Source organism: Pan paniscus, chromosome 13 (genome assembly GCF_029289425.2).
Source record: "Pan paniscus chromosome 13, NHGRI_mPanPan1-v2.0_pri, whole genome shotgun sequence".
Classification (NCBI taxonomy): Eukaryota; Metazoa; Chordata; class Mammalia; order Primates; family Hominidae; genus Pan; species Pan paniscus.
Window position 1 is genome coordinate 60,763,271 of NC_073262.2, and position 26,972 is coordinate 60,790,242.

The 26,972-nt window shown below is 38.7% G+C and overlaps 2 protein-coding genes across 2 annotated transcripts in view; one reads left to right on the forward strand and one right to left on the reverse strand.

Annotated features, from left to right (window-relative positions):
* CCDC148 (coiled-coil domain containing 148) overlaps window positions 1-26,972 on the reverse strand; it is a 463,587-nt gene that overhangs the window by 95,105 nt on the left and 341,510 nt on the right. The gene's annotated exons all lie outside the window — the stretch shown is intronic.
* Window positions 5,505-26,972, forward strand: part of LOC100995749 (uridine phosphorylase 2) — a 37,136-nt gene continuing 15,668 nt past the window's right edge. The window contains exons 1-5 of the mRNA XM_003832702.5: window positions 5,505-5,876; window positions 9,770-9,887; window positions 18,752-18,910; window positions 21,469-21,583; window positions 25,051-25,260. Coding sequence (XP_003832750.3) covers window positions 5,815-5,876; window positions 9,770-9,887; window positions 18,752-18,910; window positions 21,469-21,583; window positions 25,051-25,260 — 664 coding nt within the window. The 5' untranslated portion in view covers window positions 5,505-5,814. The remainder of the gene's footprint in view (window positions 5,877-9,769; window positions 9,888-18,751; window positions 18,911-21,468; window positions 21,584-25,050; window positions 25,261-26,972) is intronic.

Below are 26,972 nucleotides of genomic sequence, written 5' to 3' on the forward strand. Positions count from 1 at the left end.
CAGGCTGAGAACAAAGACCATTATTAAAAAACAATAAAATAGTGGGCCAGGTGCGGTGGCTCACGCCTGTAATCCCAGCACTTTGGGAGGCCAAGGCAGGCGGATTACCTGAGGTCAGGAGTTCGAGACCAGCCTGGCCAACATGGTGAAACCCCGTCTCTACTAAAAATACAAAAATTAGCTGGGCGTGGTGGCACACGCCTGTAATCCCAGCTACTCAGGAAGCTGAGGCAGGAGACTTGCTTGAGCCTGGGAAGTGGAGGTTGCGGTGAACTGAGATTGCACCACTGCACTCCAGCCTAGCTGACAGAGCAAGACTCTGTCTCAAAAATAAATAAATAAATAAATATAATAAACAATAAGTGGCCATCAATAGGAGAATGGATAAATTGCTGTAATGTCATATAACAGATCACTATATGGTAATCTGATGAATTAGATCTATGCCTAACAATAATTTGATATCATTGCATATATAATATTAAATTTTTGAAAACAAAGTTGTAAAGGAAGGTAGAGTGGGATAGTATTAAGGTAAAATTTTTAAACAGAAGAACCAAAACTATTTTTTTATAATCTATACTTCAACTTATAAAACACATGAACCAGAAGTATACTTCCCAACTTTAGGGTTATGTTTACTTATCTGGGGAGAAAGGGAAGGAAATGAGATTGGATAAATCTTCAACTGTACATGGATTAATTTTAATGTTTTCAAATTAACATTAAGTCTGGTAGAAAAGAACATGTTAAATTTTTCTGAATACTTTGTAATATATATTAAATATTTTATAGTTTTAAAAACATGATAAAAAATATGAACCAGAAAAAAATAAAATAAAGTAAGACATTACTCATCTTCGAGCATTAACAAACTTAGCACATAGTAGGTGCTTAATAATCACTTACTGCATGATAAGTATGACACTTTTTATGTGGCGTTTCCATTTACCTGGAGACAGACCCTTTCTGGAATGGTTGACAATAGTCAAGTCCTCCTTACTCAAACCCCTACAAAAGCCTATAAATAAATGTTCACGCAATTTGAAACTTGTTATTTTCTTAACTTTAATCATTGTCCAAAGAGAAATTCCTGGTTTCTCTCTCTCTCTCTCTCTATATATATAGAGAGTGTATATATAATTCTGGTAAAAAATAAATTTCGTCAATCAAGAAATTTTCCTCAGGCAAATTTCAACTTTAAAAAGATTCCAGATGTCAATGCCTTGTGGGTCCTGGAAAATATGTCATTGTTTTGTATTTCTAAATCTCATACACAATTATTAAAACTTTTACAACATAACCACATCTCCTGAGACTGGAAACAGGAGCTTGCAGTCCTTTGCAAGGATTAGGGGATGCTGCAATCCTCCCCAGGGCCTCAGCATGGGTCAGCCTCCACTACACTAACCCTCGGGGGAAGGTATCTGTGCAAACATTCAGCTGCCACCCCTCTGCCTGGCCCTGCCTAGAACAGCAGTGCATTTTGACAGAATTGTGGAGGGAAACACCCTCCAAAAAAGAGCAAAACAAACACCGTAGGATTGTAGCATTTGTCCTAGGGATATCATTCTTGCTTATAATTATAATATAGTACTTTGAAACCTAATACTAATCTCTTTTTTTCTTTTCTGTATACATGGCCTTTTTCATAGTGCACACTCCCATCTATCTGCTGGGGAATGGGAGTTAGAGTAGGAAATTAGAATTCTTTCAATAGCAATTATGAGTCCCTAATAAGGCAATGTGAGGAAAAATAAAGATTTTAGATATGTTCATACTGTCATTAACACAAAAAAACCTAGGTCTGGACTTGAACACGGAGATTGCTAGAAACCAGAGAGAACTCAGGATAGGATATAAGGGAAATTCACATAAGACAGAGAGAAAAAGTACAAAGAGGGTCTCCTCTTTTAATTATGAGAGTAAGAGGGCAGGAGAAATGGTGCAAGAGGCAGGCCAAGGTCTGCGGTGACCACCCACCCTTGGGGGTGAAAATAAAGGAGGAGGGTGCTATCCCTATCCAACTAGGCATAGGCCAGCCTGAGAACACTGGAGCCAGAGGCCTGCATCCTTCGAGGCAGCCTAAGAAAGGTTGTGATTCTCTAGGAGAATCTCCATATTCAGCTTAGGCCTGCATCCAAGATGGTGAGGGGGAGGGCCAGCATAATGCTCCCTTAGGGCCAGATGGGGCCAGCTGCATCTCAGTGAGCGCATTCAAGGACCCATAGACTACACCTAAGTAGCCACAGGTCCCTCATGAGAAAACAGCGGACAATGCCTGAGCTGCAACATCACATAGAGCCAAGGGATAATACAAGGAACTGAGCACATGGATCCAGGAGCCCTTCTCTTCCTCCTTGCTCATCCCCACCATTCCATTTTGTACGTGTCACCTCAGATGGGAGCAGTGGGCACAAGGAAGAAATTGGATGAACACATATCTAAAAGAAAATAAATCATCTAAATGAGACTATTTAAACCAAAGACAGAGATGCTGTTAATTGGCAAGTTTAAAAACACTGTCCTCTGCTCTATCTTCCAGGAGGGTGGGTATACTGAGAAAGACTGGATAGCTAATAGAAAATACTGTACATTTTCTTTGCACATATGTGTAATAATGTTAAACTATAACACATCTATACCATAAAAAATTGTACACTCTTAATAGCTCCCCTTTTATACAAAGGTTTTGAGGCACATATAACCTATGTATTGGAAAATAAACACTCAAGGAAAGATCAAAAGATCTTTAATTAGTTTTAGTTATTTGTCACAAAGGAGAGAATGCTGAATTTACACTTAGTATATGTGTTTTAACATATAGAAGGTTAGTATGAGGAGTGTGGTAACTTGCGTTTTCTTTATTCATGGAATGTCAATATTTTTGTGAATTGACAATAATTTTGTGAACAAGAAAAGAAGCAAGAACTGTCTTTTTCATGCCTTTATCTTCAGCACTTCCTAGACTTCCTGGAGCATGGTGTATGCTCAGTTAATATTTATTGAATGAATAAATGAAAATATAAACTGCTTAGCCTCAGAATGGATAGCTTAGGACATTTTTGGAGCTCTCTCAAGCCATTGCTGGTGCTATGGGCTGAATGGAAGAGCCAGGGGAATCTGATGTGGCAGGAGGAAAGGGCTCTTGGTTACCCCATCCCCACTCTGAGACCCGCCAAAGAAGGAGGAGATGTGAGGACTTTGCTGTGCGTTGACACCCTTACTCCCATAGGCTGTGAGGCTAGTGTGTGTGCGCATGTGTAAGGGGCAGTGTCTTCTGGGAAGGGGTGCCTGCTGCAGCCTCAGGTGAACCAATACAACCTTTGCTGATACCCCATGGAGAGACATCTAAGAATTGAGACTCTGGTCCCAGGGCTAGTCTAGCAGGCAGGGAAAGAGCACAAAAGCATGGTCTCAGGGAGGCCTAAATGCTATCCAGTTGTACATCAAGATTGTGCTTTCTTTTTCTAATATTAGAGGTTCAGGGACAAAATTAAGCCAGATAGAAAATTGTAATGGAATTGAGAATGCAATAGTGCCAGCATCATAAAGGAAGACGGTAGGAAGTGAAGTGTTTTGTCTCAGGCAAGACACCATGGAGCATGGATTTGGCAGATCTGATGCAAGACCCTCCTGATCACAAGGCTGGACTGAGTCATGGGCTGTGCCTGGCACACAGCCTTTGTTTGCAAATTACCCAGTGGCCGGGTCTGAGTTTGCCTTGTGCACTCCTGTGTGCATAATTTTTAAAAACGAAACCTTTGCCTCTGCTCTTCAGGTGACTGGCCTTTTGCAATACAGTCAATCAAAAAGCATTGCTGAGAAACAACCTACCATAAGAGCAGGATCGAGTCTTGAGAAGATTGAAAGTTGGGGAGAATAATTTAAGACTGCCCAGAAGGCATTAACTAGTATTCTACTTTCATCAACTTTTATAGATTCCACAAGATTATTCTGAACTTCATCCAAATGACAATTACTTGCCTAAATGTCTGACCGAGTTGTTACATGGGGTCCATAAATCTTAGATGGCATTACCTGGCACTGTTAGTGATCAAGATCACTGGTTGACTGAATCTGCACTGGAAACAGACATGTTAATCAACCTAGTTAATTCACTGTGGTAATTAATTACTGAACACTTATCTAATTAGCTAACATTTTTACCTCTCAAAGCCAGAGGTAAATGCCAGATTGAAATTGGTGGTTCTCCTCATTATACCTTAAAAATAAAATTGAGAGATATGGCATGGAATATCAAATAAAGGTGTGCTGGTGCCAGCAGTAGTGAGTGAGTATGTTGAGTCTCAAAATTGCCAGTGGTTCCTGGGAAGGAGCAGCAGGTAGACCAGCCTGAGATGAGTCAGGAGGTAAGAGACAGATGTATACAAGCTATCAACAAGAACTACTGTTCTAAGTTACAAAGGCAACACACATGTTAAAGACTATTTTGCCTCATAGTCATCATTACCTTTTCCAGGATAAGTGTCCTCAGGAATTTTTTGCTATCTGGGCACAGTTGCAAACGTCTAGTTGGTGGTAACAGTGGCAAGATTTAGGCTACATGGATTCCCCAATATAGAGTCCCCTATTCTTTTTCCTTCCTATTCTGTAAACTTTGTTGTCTGACCAAGATGGACCAAAGGAGGCCAGTGGGGCATTCAAAGAATTTGCCAAGAATGACTGTCACCAGGAAGAGGAGCATCTTCTAACATGGAGAACTCAGTTAGGATATGAGCACTTGATTCTTGACTGTGATGCACATTCTTGGAAAGAAATCCAAGCATATTAGGAGGTGTCTTGTATTTGCTGCTGTTTGACATTTATAGACATTTTAGGTTCTGATTTGCCTGAAAGCCATGAGACTACGTTCTTGAAGCTCTCACCAGCATAGAACTTCAGCTGATTGCTATGGGAGTGAAGAGAAAAAAGATCAGGATGAAGTTGTCTAGTTTTCTAGATTTTTCTGTCCCAAAAGTGAAAAGTGAGAAGCATTAGTGAAAGTAGTGAATTCATGCCTTTCTTGGCAGAGACTCCGTTTTCTGAAAATACTATGCTGTATTATTATTCCATGTGGATTAACCCCTGGTTCAATAAATTTTACCAATGGCCTACAGTTTAACTAAAGAAAGAGGCCCTGGGAAATAAGTTTTGTTTAATTATCAGTTCTTCTGTGTGAACTGGAATGAGCAAAGTTCAGATAAAGGGACATTCTGAGGTCCAGACTTTGGATGCTTTCCTAACTTGTGATGACAAAGAATGAAAACAAGTTGGCGAGGGGCTGGATGGAGATGGGGAACTGAAATGTTTGAGAACTGAAAGTTCTCGTATGTACTGGACACAGTTTTGAGAAGACCTGGTAGGTGTGTTATAGAAACCAAAAGAGGACTCGTATCCATATACAGTTGTCTCAAAGCAAATAAGCCTGTTTGCAACATCAAACCTGTGCTGGGATCAAGGACAGATGTAAGGGAAAGTTCTCACCAATAGTTAACAAGCTAACCAACCTGGTCAAAGAGCTAGGATGCCACACCTTCAAAGGGGGCCTATCTTCTTGAGGAAGTGCTGCTCTGAGAGCTGGGCTGTGGTATAAAAGTCATGTCAGGGAGGACATTTTTTATTTGATAGGAAAATTTAAAATGCTAAAGGAAAAATTTTCTTAGCAATTTCACAGGAAAACCTGTTTTAAGAGAGGGTATCATTCTAACTGGGAACTGAACTATTATGACTAGGTCTATAATTTAATAACAAGTCACAATATTTCTCTTTCTTGACATCAATTTAAGAGTGACTTTTCACATAGTAGAGAGAATGGCTTCAGTTATACCTGCCTCCAATAGTTCCATGAGATCTGACAGGAATACATATGTTGGGTGAGTAATTTTGATTTTGTAAATTTGTTTTGATCAGATGGATGCTCCTTGGATTTTGTATTAAATGATTAGATAATGGGCCTCTACAGTTAAGCAAATTTCTTAAATGTAGAGATTATATCACTGGATACAGCTCATAAAGCAATAAAAACAGTGGAAAATGTATTTTCAATGACATTTTTACTCCTTGGTTTTGGGGGTTAGGGTTTGGCTCATCTAAGAAAATGGGGCAAAATAAATTATAAAAAACATGCAAAAGTTTAGCCAACCTTCAGTAGTAAACAAATTCAAGGTTCAGCCTGGGACTCACTATAGAGTTCAGCCCTTAATTCTAAGACCATGGGCTGCAAATGAGAAATAATTAAAAGGGCCTCTCAGTGCCTGAGGGAGGTTTAATTGTATTGCAGGATATTGTGGAGTGATTTCATATGCTTCGTGATGGACCTTACATAGAATTTACTTCTGAAATACCGTCTATGTGATTCATCTCATGGGTAGATATAAAATTGCTGAAGCTGTCTACAAATTTAGCTCCAGTTCCTGCCCCAGGTTAACAGAACACAACAGAGCATTAATCATCATGAGGCATAAGGAGATTTTGCTGGTTCCCTCTGATTTCCTGAGAGTTGTGTGAAATGTCTTGCTTAGAGCCTCCATTATGTCAGCATTTCAGAAAACTCTCCATTTGCCCATCCCAGACAGAGGTAGCCTCCTGCATGTTCCCTTCTTCAGGGAAGCCCAGGAGAAAGAGAAAAGGAAAAATTATGAAGATGAAGGTAATGGCAAATGGAAAGACTTCTTCTCAGCCAGCACTTTCTTTTGGTTACCAATATTTAATACTCATCATGTAGTGTAATTTGTCACGATTTACTAAAAAGACTATTCTATGTGTTAGGAAAAGGAAGAAGAGTTTGAAGATTCAACAACACATATAAACCTACTTAGTAAAAATTATATATTTTGGAAAAATCAAATATTCCCAAAACTACATTCATATTGGGTAGAAATTTGGCATGAAATACCAAACAAGTTTTTTCTTTGGTACTGATAAAGTGATCATCTTAGAAGTGCTTCTGGATGAGCCCAGTGAAACAAGAAACTTCTATAGACCGTCCCTCAAATTTTCTGACTGAGAAATCATTAGACATTGGGACAGGGCATCAAGGAAAACTAATCCTAATGAATTAATAGTATTATAATTAATACAAGTGAAAATAATTAATGGCTCTGCTGGTTGGAGAATTTCTCCTTGAAGATAGGAAGAGTGTGTATAGATGAGTGATTTTAAAAACACCAAAGCCCAGGTCTCCTTGACCAAGTCAATCCAAATTTCTAGAGATAGGGTCTAGGGATAAGTACTCTTTAAAGTGCCCCTGGTGGTTCTGATATGTAGCTGGAGTTTGGAATCTCTAGGGTAGAGCAATAAGACGCTTTTATAGAGTAATCATTCATAGATTCAGTTGGGAATCCAAAGGAATATTTCCAGGTCGTGAAAGTAGTCTTGGCAGAGTGAAACAGAAAGTGTAATAGAATTTGGAAGAAAAAGTTGATGGCAGTGTTTGTCAAACTTTAATGTGCATGTGAATCACACAGAGTTTGTTAAAATGCAGATTTTGATTCAGCAGGTATGGGGTAGAATCTAAGACTTTGCATTCCTAATGAGCTCCCCAGATGTTCCTGATGCTGCTGGTTCACTGACCACACACTGTATAACAAGGGACTAGGGATAAATTCTTGCCTCACAAGAGAAGAAAGGAAATGTCCCTTTGCTTTGAGATTTTGAAGCTTGTTCTGTAGTAGTAATGTGTACTAACACCACGGAATACTTTATTTTTGAAACTAGGTACGTATGACCCAGTAACTAATTAAAAATCTATTACTCTAGATGTTTTTGAGAAGGAAATTAATAGTATTTTGTTCCACTTTCTGAACAGTTAAATTTAATTCAACAATAGAATTTGTTAAAACTTAGGGATTCAAGAAGGATATTTGAGATAGCTTGCATCAGGGGATACGCAGTCTTTCTAGAGGGATGGAAACGTAACTATATTGCAATGTGAAATGCTATCTACCAGCATTAGCATGAAACAAATGCTTTGGGAACACAATGAGAAAAAAATTAATACTGATCAAGGAGAGAAGATGCTTGGAAAAGCCTTCACGGAAGAGGTAATATTTGAATTGGACCATAAAGGAATATTGGAATTTGATAGGTGAAAAGTGGAAGAAAGGGGGGAGGATGTTTGAAGGACAAAGGCCTGAAGCAGGGGTTCTCAACTTTGGCTTCACCCAAGATCATTTGAGATTTTAAAAATACTTAAAATCTTTAGATTTAAAATACAGAGTGTCTAAATTAATTAGTGCCTGGTCACCAGTGTTTTTTTGTTTTTGTTTTTGTTTTTAAAGCTCCCTGGTAATTTTAATGCAAACCAAAGTGAGAATCAATAAAGATATAGAAAGACACAAGGCCTGGTAAAATGTTTTGAGGTGTATGGAATGAAAGCCATGTGGAAAGGCTAGGCATGATGGCTCACACCTGTAATCCCAGCACTTTGGGAGGCTAAGGTGGGTGGATCGCTTGAGGTCAGAGGTTTGAGACCATCCTGGCCAACATGGTGAAACCCTATCTCTACTAAAAGTACAAACATTAGCTGGGTATGGTGGCAGGCACCTGTAATCCTGGATACTCAGGAGGCTGAGGCAGGAGAATCACTTGAACCGGGAGGCGGAGGTTGCAGTGAGCTGAGATTGGGCCACTGCACTCCAGCCTGGGTGACAGAGTGGAACTCTGAAAGGGAAGGGAAGGGAAGGGAAGGGAGGGGAGGGGAGGGGAGGGGAGGGGGCAGGCATGTGGAGAGAAATGGAGGAACAAAGAACAAAGAAGTCTCAGTCAGTTCTTGGCAAAGACGTCTTGACCCACTGTGGTGTGGGGGTAGATAACTTTTATCACTAACAACTCTAGTGGCATATGATTACTATCCAAATAACCGAAAGCTACAAATGATATGCTTCATAAATATGAACTAGATTGAATTAAGGTCATTCTTATAGCCGTCATCAGCTCACTGTCTTGAATTTCGTGGTATTTCACAAAGAAAAGGGAGGAAGGATTGGTGTTCTAGCTAGCACTGCCGTGATGGGGGTTTGAGCCAGGGCCATGGCCACTGGGGTAGAAAGAAAGTGGTGTGTTCAGCATGGTTGGTGGAGTCCTCAATGGCAGCGCTATTCAAAGTGTTGTCCATAGACCATCGACATCAGGACCAATGAGGAGCTTGCTAGAAATGCAAATTCGGACACACATCAGCAACTCACTGAATCAGAATTTCCAGAAGAAGAGTCCATGAAGTGTCCGGCTGATTGTTATGCATGCTACACTTTGAGAAGATAAAATAAAATACAAATAACTTACTCAAGGTTGCACAATTAGGATATATATGGTTGAACTTGTACTGGAACCCAGGCAATCTGAATCCAGAGCCCAGTAGTTTATATTCCACAGCCTCCCATGCAAAGAAATTAGATGACCATTACAGTCAGAACTGAATAGAAATGGCTGTTTTGTAATTTACTGGTTGTTAATCTTGCACAAGTTTCTCAACTTCTGTAAGCCTTGGCTTCTTCGTAAACTAAATTATTAATCTTACCCAGCTAAGAGGGCAGTTATGGGACAAATGAGTTAATGCATTTGTTATATGCAGTTTTCTTGCCATTTTCATGCTCAGTGCTATGCTTGGCACATAGTGTGAGCAAATATTAGCCATAATTACTGTTATACTACATTGCTTCTCAACAAATAATTTAACCCTAAAGGAAGGTTTATGTTCAGACTTTCTTTCTTGTGAGCTTTCTCTCAAAATTCTTTTATATCTTCTTTGTATAATTTTTTTTTCCAGAAAAAGGTTTGTTCACGTTAAAAATCCTTACTTGGATTTGATGGATGAAGACATTCTCTATCACTTGGATTTGGGAACAAAAACACACAACCTACCAGCAATGTTTGGAGATGTAAAGGTAAAAATATTTCTAATTTCAGGAAAAATGATTGAGTTTTCTCTACTAATTTTTCTTCTTACCTTGCCAAAATAATCTATACACCTTTGGCTAGCGAAGTCCCAATAGGAACTGAAGTCACACTCATTCTCTGAAACAATTTGGAATGTGTATATCATGAACAATCATTTCCACCTCAACAAGACATAAAGGTTCCCAAACTAAATCTAATGCAAACATATTATTTGGCTACTCTGGCCCCTGGAGATAAATATAATTTTATTGACAATACTGCTGGGTGTTGAGAATTCATTATGTTTTAACAGATTCAGCTCACTATTTAACATCTACATTTATAGCTTAATCTCACTAGTTCTCGTTTTATTAACTCATAAAAATAACCCAACAAAACTAACAATATAATATTATTTCACTTCTGGGAAATAACCATTATCTAATATTTCATATTAAGAATTTTGTTTCATAAGAAATATTTCATACAAATTATTTATTAAATACTACCATAAAATTGTACTTCTGCATTATTTATCTGACATATTTTAATTATATAAGCAATTTGTGTACATTATTTAAAATAGGGAATACAAAAAATATGATTGTTAAAAAACACCCAATAGTCCTGCCACCTAAACATAGACATGATCAACTCATTTTTTTCTTTCAATCATTTTTAATGAATAGACTTTAAAATAGTTGTAATTATATAACTGCATTCTGCACTTCATCATTTAGGTTTACATCATTAACATTTCTCCATATTATTACATTCTTTTGAAACATATCATTTATGGGTGTTAAGTGGTGTACCACACATTATAGAGACTATTACTGAGTTTTATGTTAAAATATTTTCCATTATAAACAGGAATCAAATGAATATTTTGTAACTAAAGATTTTCTACATTTAGGCCAATTTGCTTAGGGTGATTCACAGAAATGGTCAAAGAGACTGAATTTTTAAAGAACTTTTGTTTTCCAAAAGACTGTATCTATTTACAGTTGCACTAATGGAGAATCGCGCTGTTTTCATCTGACTTTTTCATTTCTTTAGCAATTACAAGAACAAAAATAAAAGCGTCACATCTACTATCTCACTAACATCTGCAGATTTAGCTCTTTTGGATGGGTTTAGCAGATATTAACTCTCTCCATAAAACAAGGAAATTAAGTTCAGAGAGGTGGAGGAAGGTTACAGTTACACCATAGAGTGGTAGTGCTGAGACCTGGATTAAGTTCTTCCAAGTCCAATCTCTAGGGTTCTTGCTCATTGCACTAGGAGGACCCTTTGAGTCACAGTAACTCAGGATAGTCCATAATTATTTAATCCTAGCTCTTTCACTTACCCAGTGGGTCAAGAGGCAGGTGAGAAAAGGGGAGGAGGAAGAGGTTGGAGGCAGAGGAAAAGGAAGGGAACAAGAAAGTAAGGAAGGAGGGAAGGAAAGAAAAAAAGATGGGAAAATGAGAAGAAATAGATCTATGATGCCTATGATTAGTAGGTGCTGAGTGGCCTTCTCCTGCTCCCTCTCTCCTAGGAAGGAAGGTGTGAGGGCGTGGGTGGGTGTCCTGGCAGTGAGGTGACCCACCCTGTCTTCACTCCTCTCCAGGCTGTGCTCCTTGCCTTTGTGTGGCCTGCCTCTATTTAGCGCTTTGTCTTCTCAATGTAACCTCTTCCCCTGCTGCTGTTTTGGTTTACTTATGCTCCAAGAGTCATTGATCAAGGCGGTCTTTAATACTCAATAACCAGATTGTACCAGAACTCAAATGTTAGATTTGAGGTTCATGCCTCTCAATAATATCCCAGGACCCTTGTCTAGGGATGACTCTGATTAATTGAAAGACTTTTCACAATTAATGAACTAAGGCACATAGCTGGTTAATACATTTAAAAGACTTGAGATATATATTTGAGACAGAAAGTGATTTGCTATCTACATATCTTGGGTGTCTGTGTCTCCTCTACCATTTATGGTGCGCTTTCTATATATCAGACTCTGTGTGGCACATGCAAATGGTACATTCAGTCCCCACAGCAACTAAAGTAGTTATTATCTCCACTTTACAGATGAGAAAACACAGGCTCAAATATATACATAGTGTTATAACACATATATGTTTGTCTGTAATAGGCACAACACAGCTGGTAAGTCAAATAGCTGAGATTAAACCTTAGGTTTCTCCGATAAAAAAATAATGGCTCTTTCTCTGTTCAAACAAAACAAAATAACACAAAAACAAAAACAAAAAAACAAAAGCACTATGTTTTAGTACTTTTTAGTACTCCAAGTATTAGTTTCTGGGAAATTATTGGGATGGAAAGCTTTGTTTTAGAGATAAAAATAAGGGGACTCACATGTATGTATCTCTCTCATGCACGCACACACACAGACACACACACACACACATACGCACACACACATAGTTGTCTCATCTCGGTTATAATCCCAGGAAACAGACCTTCACGTCTGCCTGTCCAGATTTTGTTCAGCACTTATTCTCACACACTGTCTGTCATAACCACTATCCAACCTTATACATTCACCACCCACCTGGTTGTGAACCTTCAGTAAATTATCTTTTGGATAAAAAGACATGCTCTGTTTCAAACATGTTTTATCCCATCAAACAGCAACTCTACTGATTGAGCCATTTTGATGAATAGGAGGCAAAAGCGTGTGTGTGTGTGTGTGTGTGTGTGTTTCTAAATTGAGGAGCAGGTAACCTAGCTCCAAATGTTCAGAACTGGCCATTTAATCTGAAGTAGAATTTTTTCAAGGCAGCGTGTAAAGTCTGATTTATTCTCATAGATGGTTTCCTCAGAAACTTGCCTTCCTCCAGCCATGTTCTCCTCTTTGAATGAGAACATTCTACATTCAATTTCTTGAGTTCCTTAAATCCCAGGGCAGCAGTCCTGGCTAAGAAAAGAGGACATAATCCATCAGTACCTGAAAACTCAGGCTTGTCTTCACAGAGATGATAATCATTATTAATACCATTATCTTCCAAGAAAGGAGAACTCTGGGTGTATAAAGCTGAAACTTCAGACTCCAGCAATCACTCCTATTTCCTTCATATTCTTACCATATTTAAAAATTTTTGCTACTTGCTACTGCAAAATCTCAGTAGCTTAATACAATTTAAGTTTACTTCTCACTCACATTAGGTACAAGGTGGGAGTTCTTGGTTGATGGATGGTTTCCCTACATCTGGTGATCCGAGGACCCAGGCTCCTTCCATAATTGTCATTGTTTCCTTCAAGGCATAAATTGCTGTTTCCCAGTGTGTCAACACCTGTCCAGCAGATGACAGCCACAATAGGTAGGGTCACCAATACATCCTCCTTGTAGGATGGGAGATTTCTATGGGCTAGGACTGGAAATGGTACCCATTACTTCTGCTCAAATTCTAGTCACTGGAACCCAGACAAATGACCTTGTCTAACTGGAAAGGAGGCTGAGATGTTAAGTTTAGCTGGGTGCCCAGAAAGAAGAGCAAACTGTTTAGGTGAACAGCTAATCAATCTCTGCCATACTCACTAGAAAGATTCAGACAATTAATACATACGGTGGAAGATCCTTAGAAGTTATCTATTCAAATTTAATGGACATTTATAAAATTCTCCACTCAAACAAAGCAGGATATACATTTCCGGGGAAGGCAGGAAATATTTTGAACTGAGGAAAAATGAAAATACAACATATTATATCTACAGAATGTGGGTAGAGTGCTGAGAGGAAATTTATAGAATTAAAGGCTAATGTTGGAAAAGAAGAAATATTTTTTATTATACTTTAAGTTCTAGGGTACATGTGCACAACCTGCAGGTTTGTTACATGTGCCATGTTGGTGTGCTGCACCCATTAACTCGTCATTTACATTATGTATATCTCCTAATGCTATCCCTCCCCACTGCCCCCACCCCATGACAGGCCCCAGTGTGTGATGTTCCTCTTCCTGTGTCCAAGTGTTCTCATTGTTCAATTTCCACCCATGAGTGAGAACATACGGTGTTTAGTTTTTTGTTCTTGTGATAGTTTGCTGAGAATGATGGTTTCCAGCTTCATCCCTGTCCCTTACAAAGGACATGAACTCATCCTTTTTATGGCTGCATAGTATTCCATGGTGTATATGCGCCACATTTGCTTAATCCAGTCTGTCATTGATGGACATTTGGGTTGGTTCCAGGTGTTTGCTATTATGAGTAGTGCCGCAGTGAACATACATGTACATGTGTCTTTATAACAGCATGATTTATAATCCTTTGAGTATATAGCCAGTAATGGGATGGCTGGGTCAAATGGTATTTCTAGTTCTAGATCCTTGAGGACTAGTTCTAGATCCTTGAGGACTCGCCACACTGTCTTCCACAATGGTTGAACTAGTTTACAGTCCCACCAACAGTGTAAAAGTGTTCCTATTTCTCCACATCCTCTCCAGCATCTGTTGTTTCCTGACTTTTTAATGATCGCCATTCTAACTGGTGTGAGATGGTATCTCATTGTGGTTTTGATTTGCATTTCTCTGATGGCCAGTGATGGTGAGCATTTTTTCATGTGTTTTTTGGCTGCATAAATGTCTTCTTTTGAGAAGTGTCTGTTCATATCCTTCGCCCACTTGATGGGATTGTTTTTTTCTTGTAAATTTGTTGGAGTTCTTTGCAGATTCTGGATATTAGCCCTTTGTCAGATAAGTAGATTGCAAAAATTTTCTCCCATTCTGTAGGTTGCCTGTTCACTCTAATGGTAGTTTCTTTTGCTGTGCAGAAGCTCTTTAGTTTAATTAGATCGCATTTGTCAATTTTGACTTTTGTTGCCATTGCTTTTAGTGTTTTAGACATGAAGTCCTTGCCCATGCCTATGTCCTAAATGGTATTGCCTAGGTTTTCTTCTAGGGTTTTTATGGTTTTAGGTCTAACATTTAAGTCTTGCCGATTCCCTTTCCATTAGTTCTATGCATTACTGAGAGAGGTGAAGTCTCAAACTATGCTTGTGAGTTTATTAATATTTTATTTCTGACAGTTTTTGCTTTATTTTTTAAGCTCTGTTTTTAGTTTTTATACACTTTGAATGTTATGTCTTCTTGGTAAACTGACTCTTATGGTTATGGAATATCCCTCTGTCTCTGGTAATTTTCTTTGCTCTGAAGCCTATTTTGATATTAATATAGTCATTCCAGCATTAGATTAAAGCTTGCATGGTCTATATTTTTCCATTCTTTTACTTTTAATCTGCCTGTATCATTATCATTATAGACAGCATATAATTGGATCATATGTTTCTTTATTCATTCTGAAAATCTCTGTGTCTTAATTGGGTGCTTAGACACTTTGCATTTAATGTAATTATTGATATGTTTGGATTTAGGTTTACCATTTTATATTTGATTTCTGTGTATTAACCTCTGCTTTCCATTTCTTTATTCCTCTTTCCGGCTTTCTTTTGGGATAGTTGAACATTTTTTAAATATTCCATTTTTATTTATCTGTTATATTTTGACTATATCTCTTTGTTTTGTTTCAGTTTTGTTTCTCTGCTTATTTGTTTTAGTGGTTGCTCTAAGGATTACAGTAAACATATTTAATGTTTAAAAATCTACTTTTAATCAATGTTGTACGACTTGAAGTGGGACATATAGACCTTACAGGAATATACAGGAATCAAATAAACAAAAGAAGTGCAAACTTATACTCTGAAAACAACAAGCATTATTGAAAGAAATTTTGAAAGCTCTAAGTAAATGGGAAGACATCCTATGCTTATGGATTGCAAGATTTAATATTGTTAAGATAACTATACTACCAAAAATATTCTACAGATTCAATGCAATCCCCATTAAAATTCCAGTTGCCTATTTTGCAGAACTTGACAAGCTTCTAATAAAATCCACATCAAAATGCCTGGAATGCAGGATAGCCAAAATAGTTTTTACAAAGGAGAAAAAAGTTGGAGGACTCGCACTTCCCAACTTCAAAACTTATTACAAAGTTATAATAATAAAGACAGTGTGGTCTAACATATGGATAGACATAAAGATCACTAGAACAGAACCGAGAGACCAGAAATAAACTCTCACCTTTATGTACAACTGATTTTCAACAAGCATGCTAAGACAATTTATTGTGAAAAGAATCATCTCTTCAAATGGTGCTGGGACAACTAGATATCCACATGCTAAAGAATAAAGTTAGATCCCTATCTCACACCATATTCAAAAATTAACTCAAAATGGATGAAAGACCTAAATGTAAGGCTTAATTCTATAAAATGTTAGAAGAAAACATAGACATAAATCTTTGTGACCTTGGATTAGGAAATGATTTCTTATGTAAGATACCAAAACACAAGCAATAAAATAAAAATAAATAAATTGAACTCTAAAAAAAAAAGGAAGTTATCTATTCAATATCAACATCTAAAGATGTCTTTTATAAAATCACTAACTGGTATCCTCTAATCTCTCACTAGAAATTTTAGTAATATGCAATGCATTTTGAATGTATTTATATTCCCTTGTTAACACAGAAAATGCATAAAATGCAATAGACCAGATTAATACAACATGGCATAGTTAAGCCTTTTAAGATACTAGGGATATCTAAAGCTGAGTTTTTTTCTGGCAATCATTAGGCAAAATCCTTAACATATTTTTGTAATGCCTCTGACTCCTTCCCAGTGTGTTTCTAACTTCTTTGATAAAACCAGGACAATTGATCATTTTGTTTGAGACATAAACACAGTAAGTGTCACTTAAGGTTAATGTTGGTTGGTGGTCTTCAGCCATATTTTACTTCTCATTAAAGCAGCCAGACCGAAAATTGTGTCCAGAGGTGGTGTTTAGTGAGTCTGATTTAGGAGTAAGGAAGGCTTTAAGAACCAAGCTGCTTCTGTCTGTGCATATGATCTTTATGTCTCCAGAAATATTCAGAAATCCCTGTCGATTATAGCAATATCTACAGTTCAAAGGAGAATTCAAACCACAAGCTATTCTAACATCTGTTTTGGTTTTATGGTCAAACTGAATAGTTGTAATTTACATTCACTGGCACCACACAATGAGGTTATTTTCAAACTACCGTACTGTGTTAAAAAATTTCCTTAGACTTAGATCGTGAGCCAAGTCTTAACTATCCATACCAACAAAGAAGAAAATTCTAAGAATTATCAATAACAAGTTTAAAACTCACCTGAAACCATGGTCTTAACCTCTTTGCTACCAGTCTTTATGGCAGACTTCTATTGCAGTTCATTACTAGCTTAAAGCTTCATCAGAGAAACTCATAAGAAGGCAGAGAAAAGACAATATTAAGGGTAGAAGAGAAGCAGAGGGCGTGGATACAGGGTTAATTACACCCCTAATTGAGAAAGAGTGTAGCTCAGGAATTATTGCTAAATGGAAACAGGATGCATCATGTACTCAGACCACCCAATAGTTAGAGTAAATCATTTGTGAATGGGGCCGCCTATTCTACAACCTCAGTTAGGTATTTCGTTAGACAGATATTCTTTATCCCTGTGATGGACCTTGTCAGCCCTCCCAGTCCTCTGTCCAATGATGCCTACATCAGCCAGATACCACCAACTGCCTTTTCCTCACTAGAGGACTCAAACCAGCTTCATGTGTACTAAATTCTGCAATATAGGAAAAGTAACAAGCTCAGAAGCAGGAATAGAAAATTGCTACATGATATAAAAAATAATGGTTACCATTTGCACATCACTGAGAACGTGTCTGGACTTGTGCAATGTCCTTTGCCATATGCCATCTCACGTTCTTCTTTCAAAACTCTCTGAGAGGTACTGTGTTTTTCCTATTTTGGAGATGCTCTGAGGCACATCGATTATTTGTGTGACACTGAGCAAGTTTCTTACTCACTGATGGGGTTGGAGTTCAAAGCCAGGTTTACCTAACCTCAAAGGGCAGACCCTCCACTATGTTGTCTTCTCTCTCTCTGCATTTTCCTCACCACTTACTTCAGAATCCGGGAGGACTTTACTCTTGCCACCTTGCTGTGGCCTGTGCTTCCTCCTGGGTGTGAGAGTCTGCTACTGCTCACCCTCTTGTTGCTGACCCGTAGTGCTTCTCTGCTCCTCTCCCTGGCGTCCACCTCTCCCATTCCTGGTACCTGGGGCTAGGGTACCCCTAAACAGACTGTTGTATGAGTAACTGCCAGAAAATTGTATTACCATCTTCTATTAGACACCGTTGACTGCAACACCTATCCTAATTTCAGAGAAGGTAAAATGTGAATAAAACAAAAACAAAAATAAATCACTGGAATTGATGAAATGCCACAGGGAGATCCCACATTTACAATAATAAGGCTTGTTCCATGAGAATTTCTTCTGAATAAGAAATTTAAAAGTCTTGACATGATTCCTTTAAAATTTTAAGTTCACATACTCCATTTCACAATACAAATTTATGATGGGGGATGGGGAATCAGAAAACATACCTAAAACTGGTAGTTCTCCTTTTGCTCTTACATCACTCACGTGCTATGGCCTCAGAACTTACATCCTAAGCATATGTCATGGTAATGCTCAACAATAGGCTGTCTATGTCAATTTAAGATGCTGGTTGGTGTTCACTATAAACAAAAACACCAGGAAACACCTCCTTGAATAATATCAACATTTATTTTGATTTTGTGATTTTCTTTACAAATTTAGTGCAAAAAACTTTGCATCTGTTGCTTTATTTACAGGTTGATGATGCAAATTAGCTAATTCATGGAACATAAACCATGACATCTACACGTGTTCTTAAGTAAATTAACTAAAAAGTAAAATGAAAACATTAGAGTTGAAACTGACCCGTGGTTCTTATCCCAGTTACTATGGCAGGCCCTTGTTTATTTTTATTAACAGTTTGTCTGTGTCGGTGGGAGCCCCAACAGAATGAAAGCATTTGCACTGTTTATGCACAAGGAGCTCGGGTTGGAGGAAGGTGAAGAAGACATAAAAGACATCTGTGCTGGGACAGACAGATACTGTATGTACAAAACCGGGCCTGTGCTCGCCATCAGTGTAAGTATACATGGTTGCATTTCAGCTAGTCATTGCAGGCTAGAGAAAAAAGTGGGAACTTTTACATGTAGGAGTTCTTTTTCCCTCTGGCTTCGCATTCTTACACAATCAAACAAGGTGTCCAGGTATGAGTTCATTATTGGAAAAAGCCCCCAGGGCAGAACACAGCATGCAGCATCATTTTTGTTTATTAGTTACCACTTAGGTATTCAAATTAGGGGGAAAATACTCAAAGCACCCCTCCTTTCTCTTTACTTTGTAACTGGTTAACACCCCTCATCCCCGCCATGGCAATTTTCCTTCTTCTATCCCTTACCCAGCTTTGGGAATGTTGAGCTTTTAGTACACGGAGGCTAATTTTCAGGACTGCTAAAGTGCTGCTGTTTAACACCATAATAAGCTCGCTGAAAAGCTGCTAATGCATTTCTACTGAGCTCTTGTAAATTACTCTCCTGCATTTAGAACATGTGAACAGTTATGGAAGCACACAGTGTCCTAAGACAAAATGAAAGGGGAATGATTTGCAGTTTTAGGGAAGATGCAGACCATTTCCCCCTTGGACTCAGCTGGGCACACACTGATGAGGGCGTATGTGCATAGGCATCCCATTTGCCTTCCCATGTTTGTCTCTCTGCACAGGGCTGTATTCTGAAGCAATAACTCTGAAGCCATCACATTTCTGGGCACTGCAACCCTCAAAAGAGGCACAGGCAGGCATGCCAGGGGACAGGGGAAGAATCTCCTGCACAGGGTGGCAATTCTAAGGAACTAAGCTGTAAGTGGCTCCTACCACAGGGAATAGGCATCATCCATTGATTGCCCTACAGTGTGGACAATCATTGATGAAAACCTGCTGTAAAGAAGGGAAAATTATGCAACACCAATAAGGCAGCTAAATTGCTCTCCTCTCTGGGCCAAGAGTGCCTGAAACCTGCTCAAATGGGACAGTCCATTCAGTTATTCACTTGTGCATTCAATAAACCATTACAGAATATCTACATTAGAAGGAAACTGAATATCCACTCATCTTGGCAAATTTTTTCTTACCAACATTTACTGGACCTTTAGACTATAACTGTTTTTTGTATAGTAAATGGAGAAGGACAAAAAAGTAAGTTTCTTAAAAATGTTTCATAAATAAGCAGTAAAACTTCACAGTAAGAAATGAAAACAGCAATAGACTGATCCTGTCCTGTCTGGGAAAAAGACCTGAAATATGTGTGATGCCAAGGTTACCAATTAGAAATGGGCCTTACTAGGCAGGCAGGGGATTGACAAATGTGATTCCTTCTTTGAAAATTCTTCCTCTCCAGTAGTGGTTGAATGGGGTGCGTGTGTGTGAAAGAGAGCACAAGTCCAATTGTCATTTTATCAATGCGTAACATAATAAATGACAATCATTAACTTACTAAATGTCTGAACTAGAAGGAATCTAATAGATCAAATAATAGTTCATCTTCTTAATTTGCAGGTAAGAAAAAATAATACTTAGAGCATTTATTCATTAGTCACAGAGCCAGTTCCAAAGTCCCAAACTTGTTAATCTTGGATATACAAATCAATACAAGTTCGATGCCTGGCTCCAGGATGCTTACTAAACATTTGAAAGTCAGGGCATATGCAATGGGAACCAGAAAGGGGGAACGCAGAAGTTCGAAGTTTCCATAGCTCAACATTCTTGATAGAAGGAGGAAGCTCAGGTGAAAACATCATGGTCACGGCCAATGGTTTTCCAAAGTCTTTGTGTCCAAAAGTAGGACACATTGAAGAGCACATTTGACTCTCTGCTGTTATGTCAGGAATGAAGTTACTACCAGTTTTGAACTCAGTTCCAGTTTCTGCAAATTACAGAATGGAGGATGTTTCTGGAGAGTTATTAGGACATTGTGTAGCCACCAGGAGTTGCTAAATCCTGTAGCCTGTGTTGATCCCTTTTCTGGTGACATTGATTCCGCTGTCCTGAATACTGAAAAAAACAGGGCTATGGTCATGATCTATAGTAATTTAAACTCACTTCCATGTTCAGTATAAGTTTAAAATTGTTAAGTGGGGAATCTAACCCACGTTTCTACTCTAGTACCTTTCAGAGCACACAAAATTAACAGCAAATGAAATGGATTCACTATTTCATTTAGTATGGTTGAAAAAGACTGATGATTTGGCAACCAAAATTATATTTCCTCAAAATCAAGTCAATCGTGCAAAAAGCTCTTTTTCAAAGGCTCATCATGAAGAGCCCAGTGGGAAGATGGGAAATGGCACCGCCCTGACACACCTGTATACCACACCATCCCCGCCTTCTGCTCTTGCTGATGAGGGCTGAAGTCAACAGAACTGGCAGTGAGATGCCTCCCTCTGATCTTCACAGATGGACACATCTGTCAGCATGTCATGTAGGTGCCAATTAGGGAGGACTTACATTTTCCTCAGCATTGGCAAAGTCTTAATGATTATGTAAATGTATCTGAGGCCTGTTAACTTGTAATGATGGAAGAAATTATGTCCTGTTCATGTATCACTTTGCAAGATGTATGATGACTTTCTCTTTCTCTCAATAGCACGGCATGGGCATCCCCTCCATTTCTATTATGCTTCATGAACTCATCAAATTACTCCACCATGCACGGTGCTGCGATGTCACCATTATTAGAATCGGTACATCAGGGGGAATAGGTGAGACGGATTGATTTCTACTATTAGAACTGAGTGATCCTTACGTACATGGTAGCTGCCAAAATATACCATCCTATTCAGAGCCCAGCAAAAGCCAAGATGGGCTAAAAAGTGTCAGAAGGCTGGACTTGAGGAAATTTAAGGAAATCTGCCCACATTGCCTTTTTCTTTTATTCCTTTTTTCTTTATGGAAACCCACAGGGAGAGATCTCACTGCCTATTGCAGGATAGTCTTAGGTGTTTATAAAGGGAAGAGTAGAAAAATTGTTAGAAGATATGTTTTGAGGGTAGGGGTAAATTTCAAGTCTTAGGAGTTTTTTAAAGTGACAGAAATAAGTGTGTTCAAGTAAAAAAAAAAAAATCATAAAAATGTCCCAGTTTTATCAGCTAAGTGAGCAAACTGCAAAGCTCTTAGAAAAACATTGCTTTTTGCTCACATCAGTTACTACATCACCTCTATTGGCTGTATCTTTTCCTCATCAGTACACTAGAAAAAAACCAGGCCAGGCTTTCAGGGAAGGCTTAAGTGATGCTTCCTATAGTTTTCACAGAGCCTCCCAACCTCCCTTCTTCTTAGGCCTGTCAGTCAGCTGTATAGAGGCCTTGGTTTTGCTTCCAGAATGTGTTATGATGAAGTTTTGAGGTTTCCTCAAAATTTTCAGCTTTTTCTTAAGGAGCACATCTTGTCAGGGTATGATTTTACCATGTCACCAAAGTGCAAATACAGACTGCACATGGCAAATGGAGAAGTTTGGTTGACAGGGCGATAGAACTGAATGGGCATTATAAAAAGGGCTGAGATTTGGGAAGAGAAATGGTGGTAGAATTAGACATTTATGGAGCAAAAAGGGACGTCAGAAATCCTCACACAAGTAGGTGGAGAAGTGGTGTGTTCAACATCACAAAGCCACCATGGCTGAGCCATGCTTCACTAGAAATCAGACATGTTGGAAAAGATGATGGCTTTCCACAGCCGTGGTCCAGGAATAAAGTCCAGCCAAGGCCCTTACATCTGGGAGAAAGTAGGACCTTTGTGCATGTTCATCCATAGAGAGAAGTAGAGTGCTAGCAATAAGTGTCAGATCAGGCATCCTTCTAGACTGTAGTTTATCCAACAATACCCCAAATAATCAGTAGTAGGGAACTACTCATTTGGGCATGAATTTCAGATAACATAGCTATTAAAGTTGCTCATAATTCTTGGGTTGTGGGTTACAAGGATCTGCCTTCACAGCCAACATTCATGCATTGTAAAGTCCTGACTGCTACAGTTACCACTTGATATTAACGAACACCAGCATGGGCAAGGTGCTCCAATGACCATCCAGCTCTTGATTAGGGTATTTTATTTCATGGCAACACGATACATACAGCACACAATGAAGGCCCATGGATGGTGGCAAATTAACCCACTGTGCTGGTGTGGACACCTTCATTTTGAAGTTTTATCCTCATTAAGAACTCTTAGCTTATCAAAAAGATGTATTTGCTTATTTTCTTTTAAGCAATATTGCATTTGGAGATGAAAGATGTACACAGTATTGTCGCTCACATGATCCCTTCCTACATGAGCCGACACACCTTAATAAGCATAAACTACTCAGTTAAATAGTATGTTGACTTTTGAGAAACCTTAACCATGACATAATACACTAACACATTTAAATATTAGGATGGCATATAAATAACATCATTTTTATGTATACATTTTCAACTTCCCTCTCAATCACTTTCTTAGGACATTGTGAACAATTCAAGGAGCCACTTACTTGGATTGTTTAAAAACTATCTGGCCAGGCATGGTGGCTCACATTTATAATCCCAGTACTTTGGGAGGCCGAGGCAGTGGATCACTTGAGGCCAGGAGTTTGAGACCAGCCTGGCCAATGTGGTGAAACCCCATCTCTACTAAAAATACAAAAAATTAGTTAGGTGTGGGTGTATGTGCCTGTAGTCCTAGCTATTCTGGAGGCTGAGGCCGGAGAATTGCTTGAACCCTGGAGGCAGAGACTGCAGTGAGCTGAGATCACCCCACTACATTACAGCCTGGGTGACAGAGCAAGACCCCATCTCAAAAAAATAAATAAATAAATAAATTAAAAAAAAAATATTTCACCCAACAAGGCTCTATTATCAGTGGCCACCTTGGGTCTCTAGTTGGATCTTCTGAAGCATTTTGTAATTAAGTCTACTTTGATCAATATCAAAATTTATGCCACCCTGAAGGATAAGTCTATACTCTATAGCAAGGATTGTCAAGCTTTTTCTGTAAAGGACAAGATAGTACATATTTTAGGATTTGCTGACTGTGTGATTTCTATTGCAACTTCTCAACTCTGCCTCTAGAGCTTGAAAGCAGCTATAGACAATATGTAAATAAATGGGTGTGGCTGTGTGACTAATAAAACTTTATTTACAAAGACAGGATTTGGTTTATGAACCATAGGCTTGCAGAGCTATAATCTATGGCATCTTTGTGAAAACATTCACTCATTTGACAAATTTTTATTGAGTACCTATAATGTGGCAGGCACAGAGCTAGACCAGGAGAGAGCAGTGAACAGACATAGTTCTTGACTTTATAGAGTTTATGTTCTATCAGAGAAAAAGATAAACAAATGGGTAATTATAAAAAGTGTTAGGACAGAGAGAGTCTAGGGCATTTATGAAGATATATCTTCTTATTCAGGCTCTAAATAGAAACCAGACTGGGTCAAAAGCTGGGTCAAAAATGGGCCTGGGGAAATTTAGTGTAACCTATCTGTGTTGCCTTTTAATTTTTTCATTTGTTTGCTTCCCTTCTGTGGATTCAGACCTTTTTCAGGAAGTAAATTAAGCTGACACCTGAAGAGTGACTTGGTGTGTGATGAAAAGGTGGGGGGAGGAGGAGAGGGCATGGCAGGCAGGGAGACTAACAGTTGGCAGAAAATAGTTTCTTAAGTAAGCCCAAGTCCCTTGAGCAACCCAGACTTTGTAGCCATGGAAGGTCAGCCAAGAGGCCTGATTTACATGAAGTCGGCGAGAGAACAAATGTGAAAAGAATCAGAAGAAAAAGAGGATAGAGATGCAAAGAAATTACAGTAATCAAGAAGTCGCAGAGAAGATTAAATATTAAGAAGTCACATCACTTTATGAAAGCTACTTGCTGGCAGGCTTATTTAGTTTTTTCCTGACCTAATTTATTCAAATTTGAGCCCAAAGTCTGGCACTAATTTGCATGTCCAAGAGTCATGTTTGTCTTGAAATCTAAACCCCATCACATTGTAAATGTGCATTTGAAAAGACAACAAATGTAAATGCCTCTTCTGAATGTTATTTAATTGCATTTGGAAAAGAAAATAATTTTAAAGTTGAAAACAGGGAGACTCATTAGCAGCTAGCATTAATGCTAGAATAAGTTACATACTATGTGTCAAAAGTAAACTCTAAACGATATTCTTCTGTAATCATTTATTCCCACATTGCAGGGATTGCACCAGGGACTGTTGTAATAACGGATATAGCTGTAGACTCCTTCTTTAAGCCCCGGTTTGAACAGGTCATTTTGGACAACATCGTCACCCGAAGTACTGAACTGGACAAGGAACTGTCTGAAGAACTGTTCAACTGTAGCAAAGAAATCCCCAACTTCCCAACCCTCATTGGACATACAATGTGTACCTATGATTTTTATGAAGGTGAGAACAATTTATAAACTGTGAAGGAAACAGAAAAACGCCAGCAACTCTTTGTTATTCAAACCCATAATTTATATTAACAACTCTACTTTAGAAAATTAATATTTGTGGGTTAAAAAGGAAATGAAACAGCCTTTTTTACTTACTAAAGCATAGAAACACAAGGACATAATGAGCAGCAGAATGAATTTATACTGAGGGTGGATTTAATCCTCCAAGAACACATTGAACACTAAAATGCAATTAGTGATGTTCACAGAATCTTATCTCTGTTTATGCCTTTAACTTAAATTAGCAGCTCTAAGAGAAGGGAAGTATGCTGATTCTATGTTTCTGCCATTCATCTGTACCTCAAAAGTGATCCTGTCCCCCGGAAAGAGTGGTCCAGAAAATGGGGAGAAATGCTTGGGGAGGGGGTACAAATCCCACGGGATGGCATGATCTCAGAGTGGGGTTTTTATCTCTCAGCCATGAGTAAGGGTCCCCAAACCAAGTTTAGAGACAAATTGAAGGTGACTGCTATGTAGCAGCACTTGCTACTAGGGATGAAGGGCCAAGGGGAAGAAACCTTCAAAGACAGACCCCTGATTCTTTCTCGTCCCAGAGGAAAGAATCTACACAGTATTGGTACCATGCCTTGAAGGGCATTCTGAAAATCTGGCAGTAGTTTTATTCTTTTCAAAATCCATACTATTTCATTATAAATTACTTTTATTTTCCCTTTAGCTCAAACTTGAGATATATTGATTTTAAAAAATTATGTTTGGAGATAGGTCATATTATCTATACATTTTACTTCCGGTTAGTAAAGGTGGTTTCACCACATATTTGTTGTAAAATAGAAGGGCTGTTGGGGTCCAATAGGGTTGGGACCCTCTGTTCAAGGCCACTGACTCATAGTCCATCTCGAGGGTCACTCACTGATATGTTAAAGCAGAATTTGCAAATGGAAGCTTGTTAAAGTCAGTGTTTCCTTTGGCCTGCACAGTATTTTTTAAAATGTGAATTATTTTGCCAACATTTACAATATCTGGAGATTTTATATTAACATCCACATTTCTGGCTTTTTGAAATAACTAGCATTTAAAAATGTATACTAATATATGCATGGCAGCCTTGGCAAGCCCTGACCCACATCTGGGGCTACATTTGCTGAAGGTGAGGTGAAGCTGCTCCCCTCAGACCAGACACTCGCATCGACATTACCTGCTTGGCTTCTGCGATGTCTGTGTTTGAGTCAGCTTAAATAGAGGTGTTGGCATGCAGCTCTAATGAGAAGAGAAGGAACAAGGGGAAGCAGACTGCCAGGGGTGAAAGTAGCGTGAAAGAGATAGAGGAAAGAGAGGAAAGAGCACCAAAAAGGGGATTGTGAAAATAATGGATGGCAACAGAGTGCTATTAGCCCACTCGCTTGAATCCAGGTCTTCTCAGGAGTGAGGAGGCATTAGGAGGTCTATTTCTGGGTGTGCACAGGGTACGGAAGGAGTAATGACATCAAGGTTTCCTTTCCTTGCTTCTGTCCGCACTGGTAGATACAGCTGAAATTCAGTGATGAATGAACACTGGGAGCAGCCTGGAAAGGAAAATGTGATCACAAGGGGTGGCGTGCAGCCTGAGAGGTGTGCGGAAAGGGGGAAGGTGGACAATGTCGCAAAGGCATATGGAGAGGCGCGATGTCCAAACACTGTCCTGATCCTCAAGTAGCTTAGCAT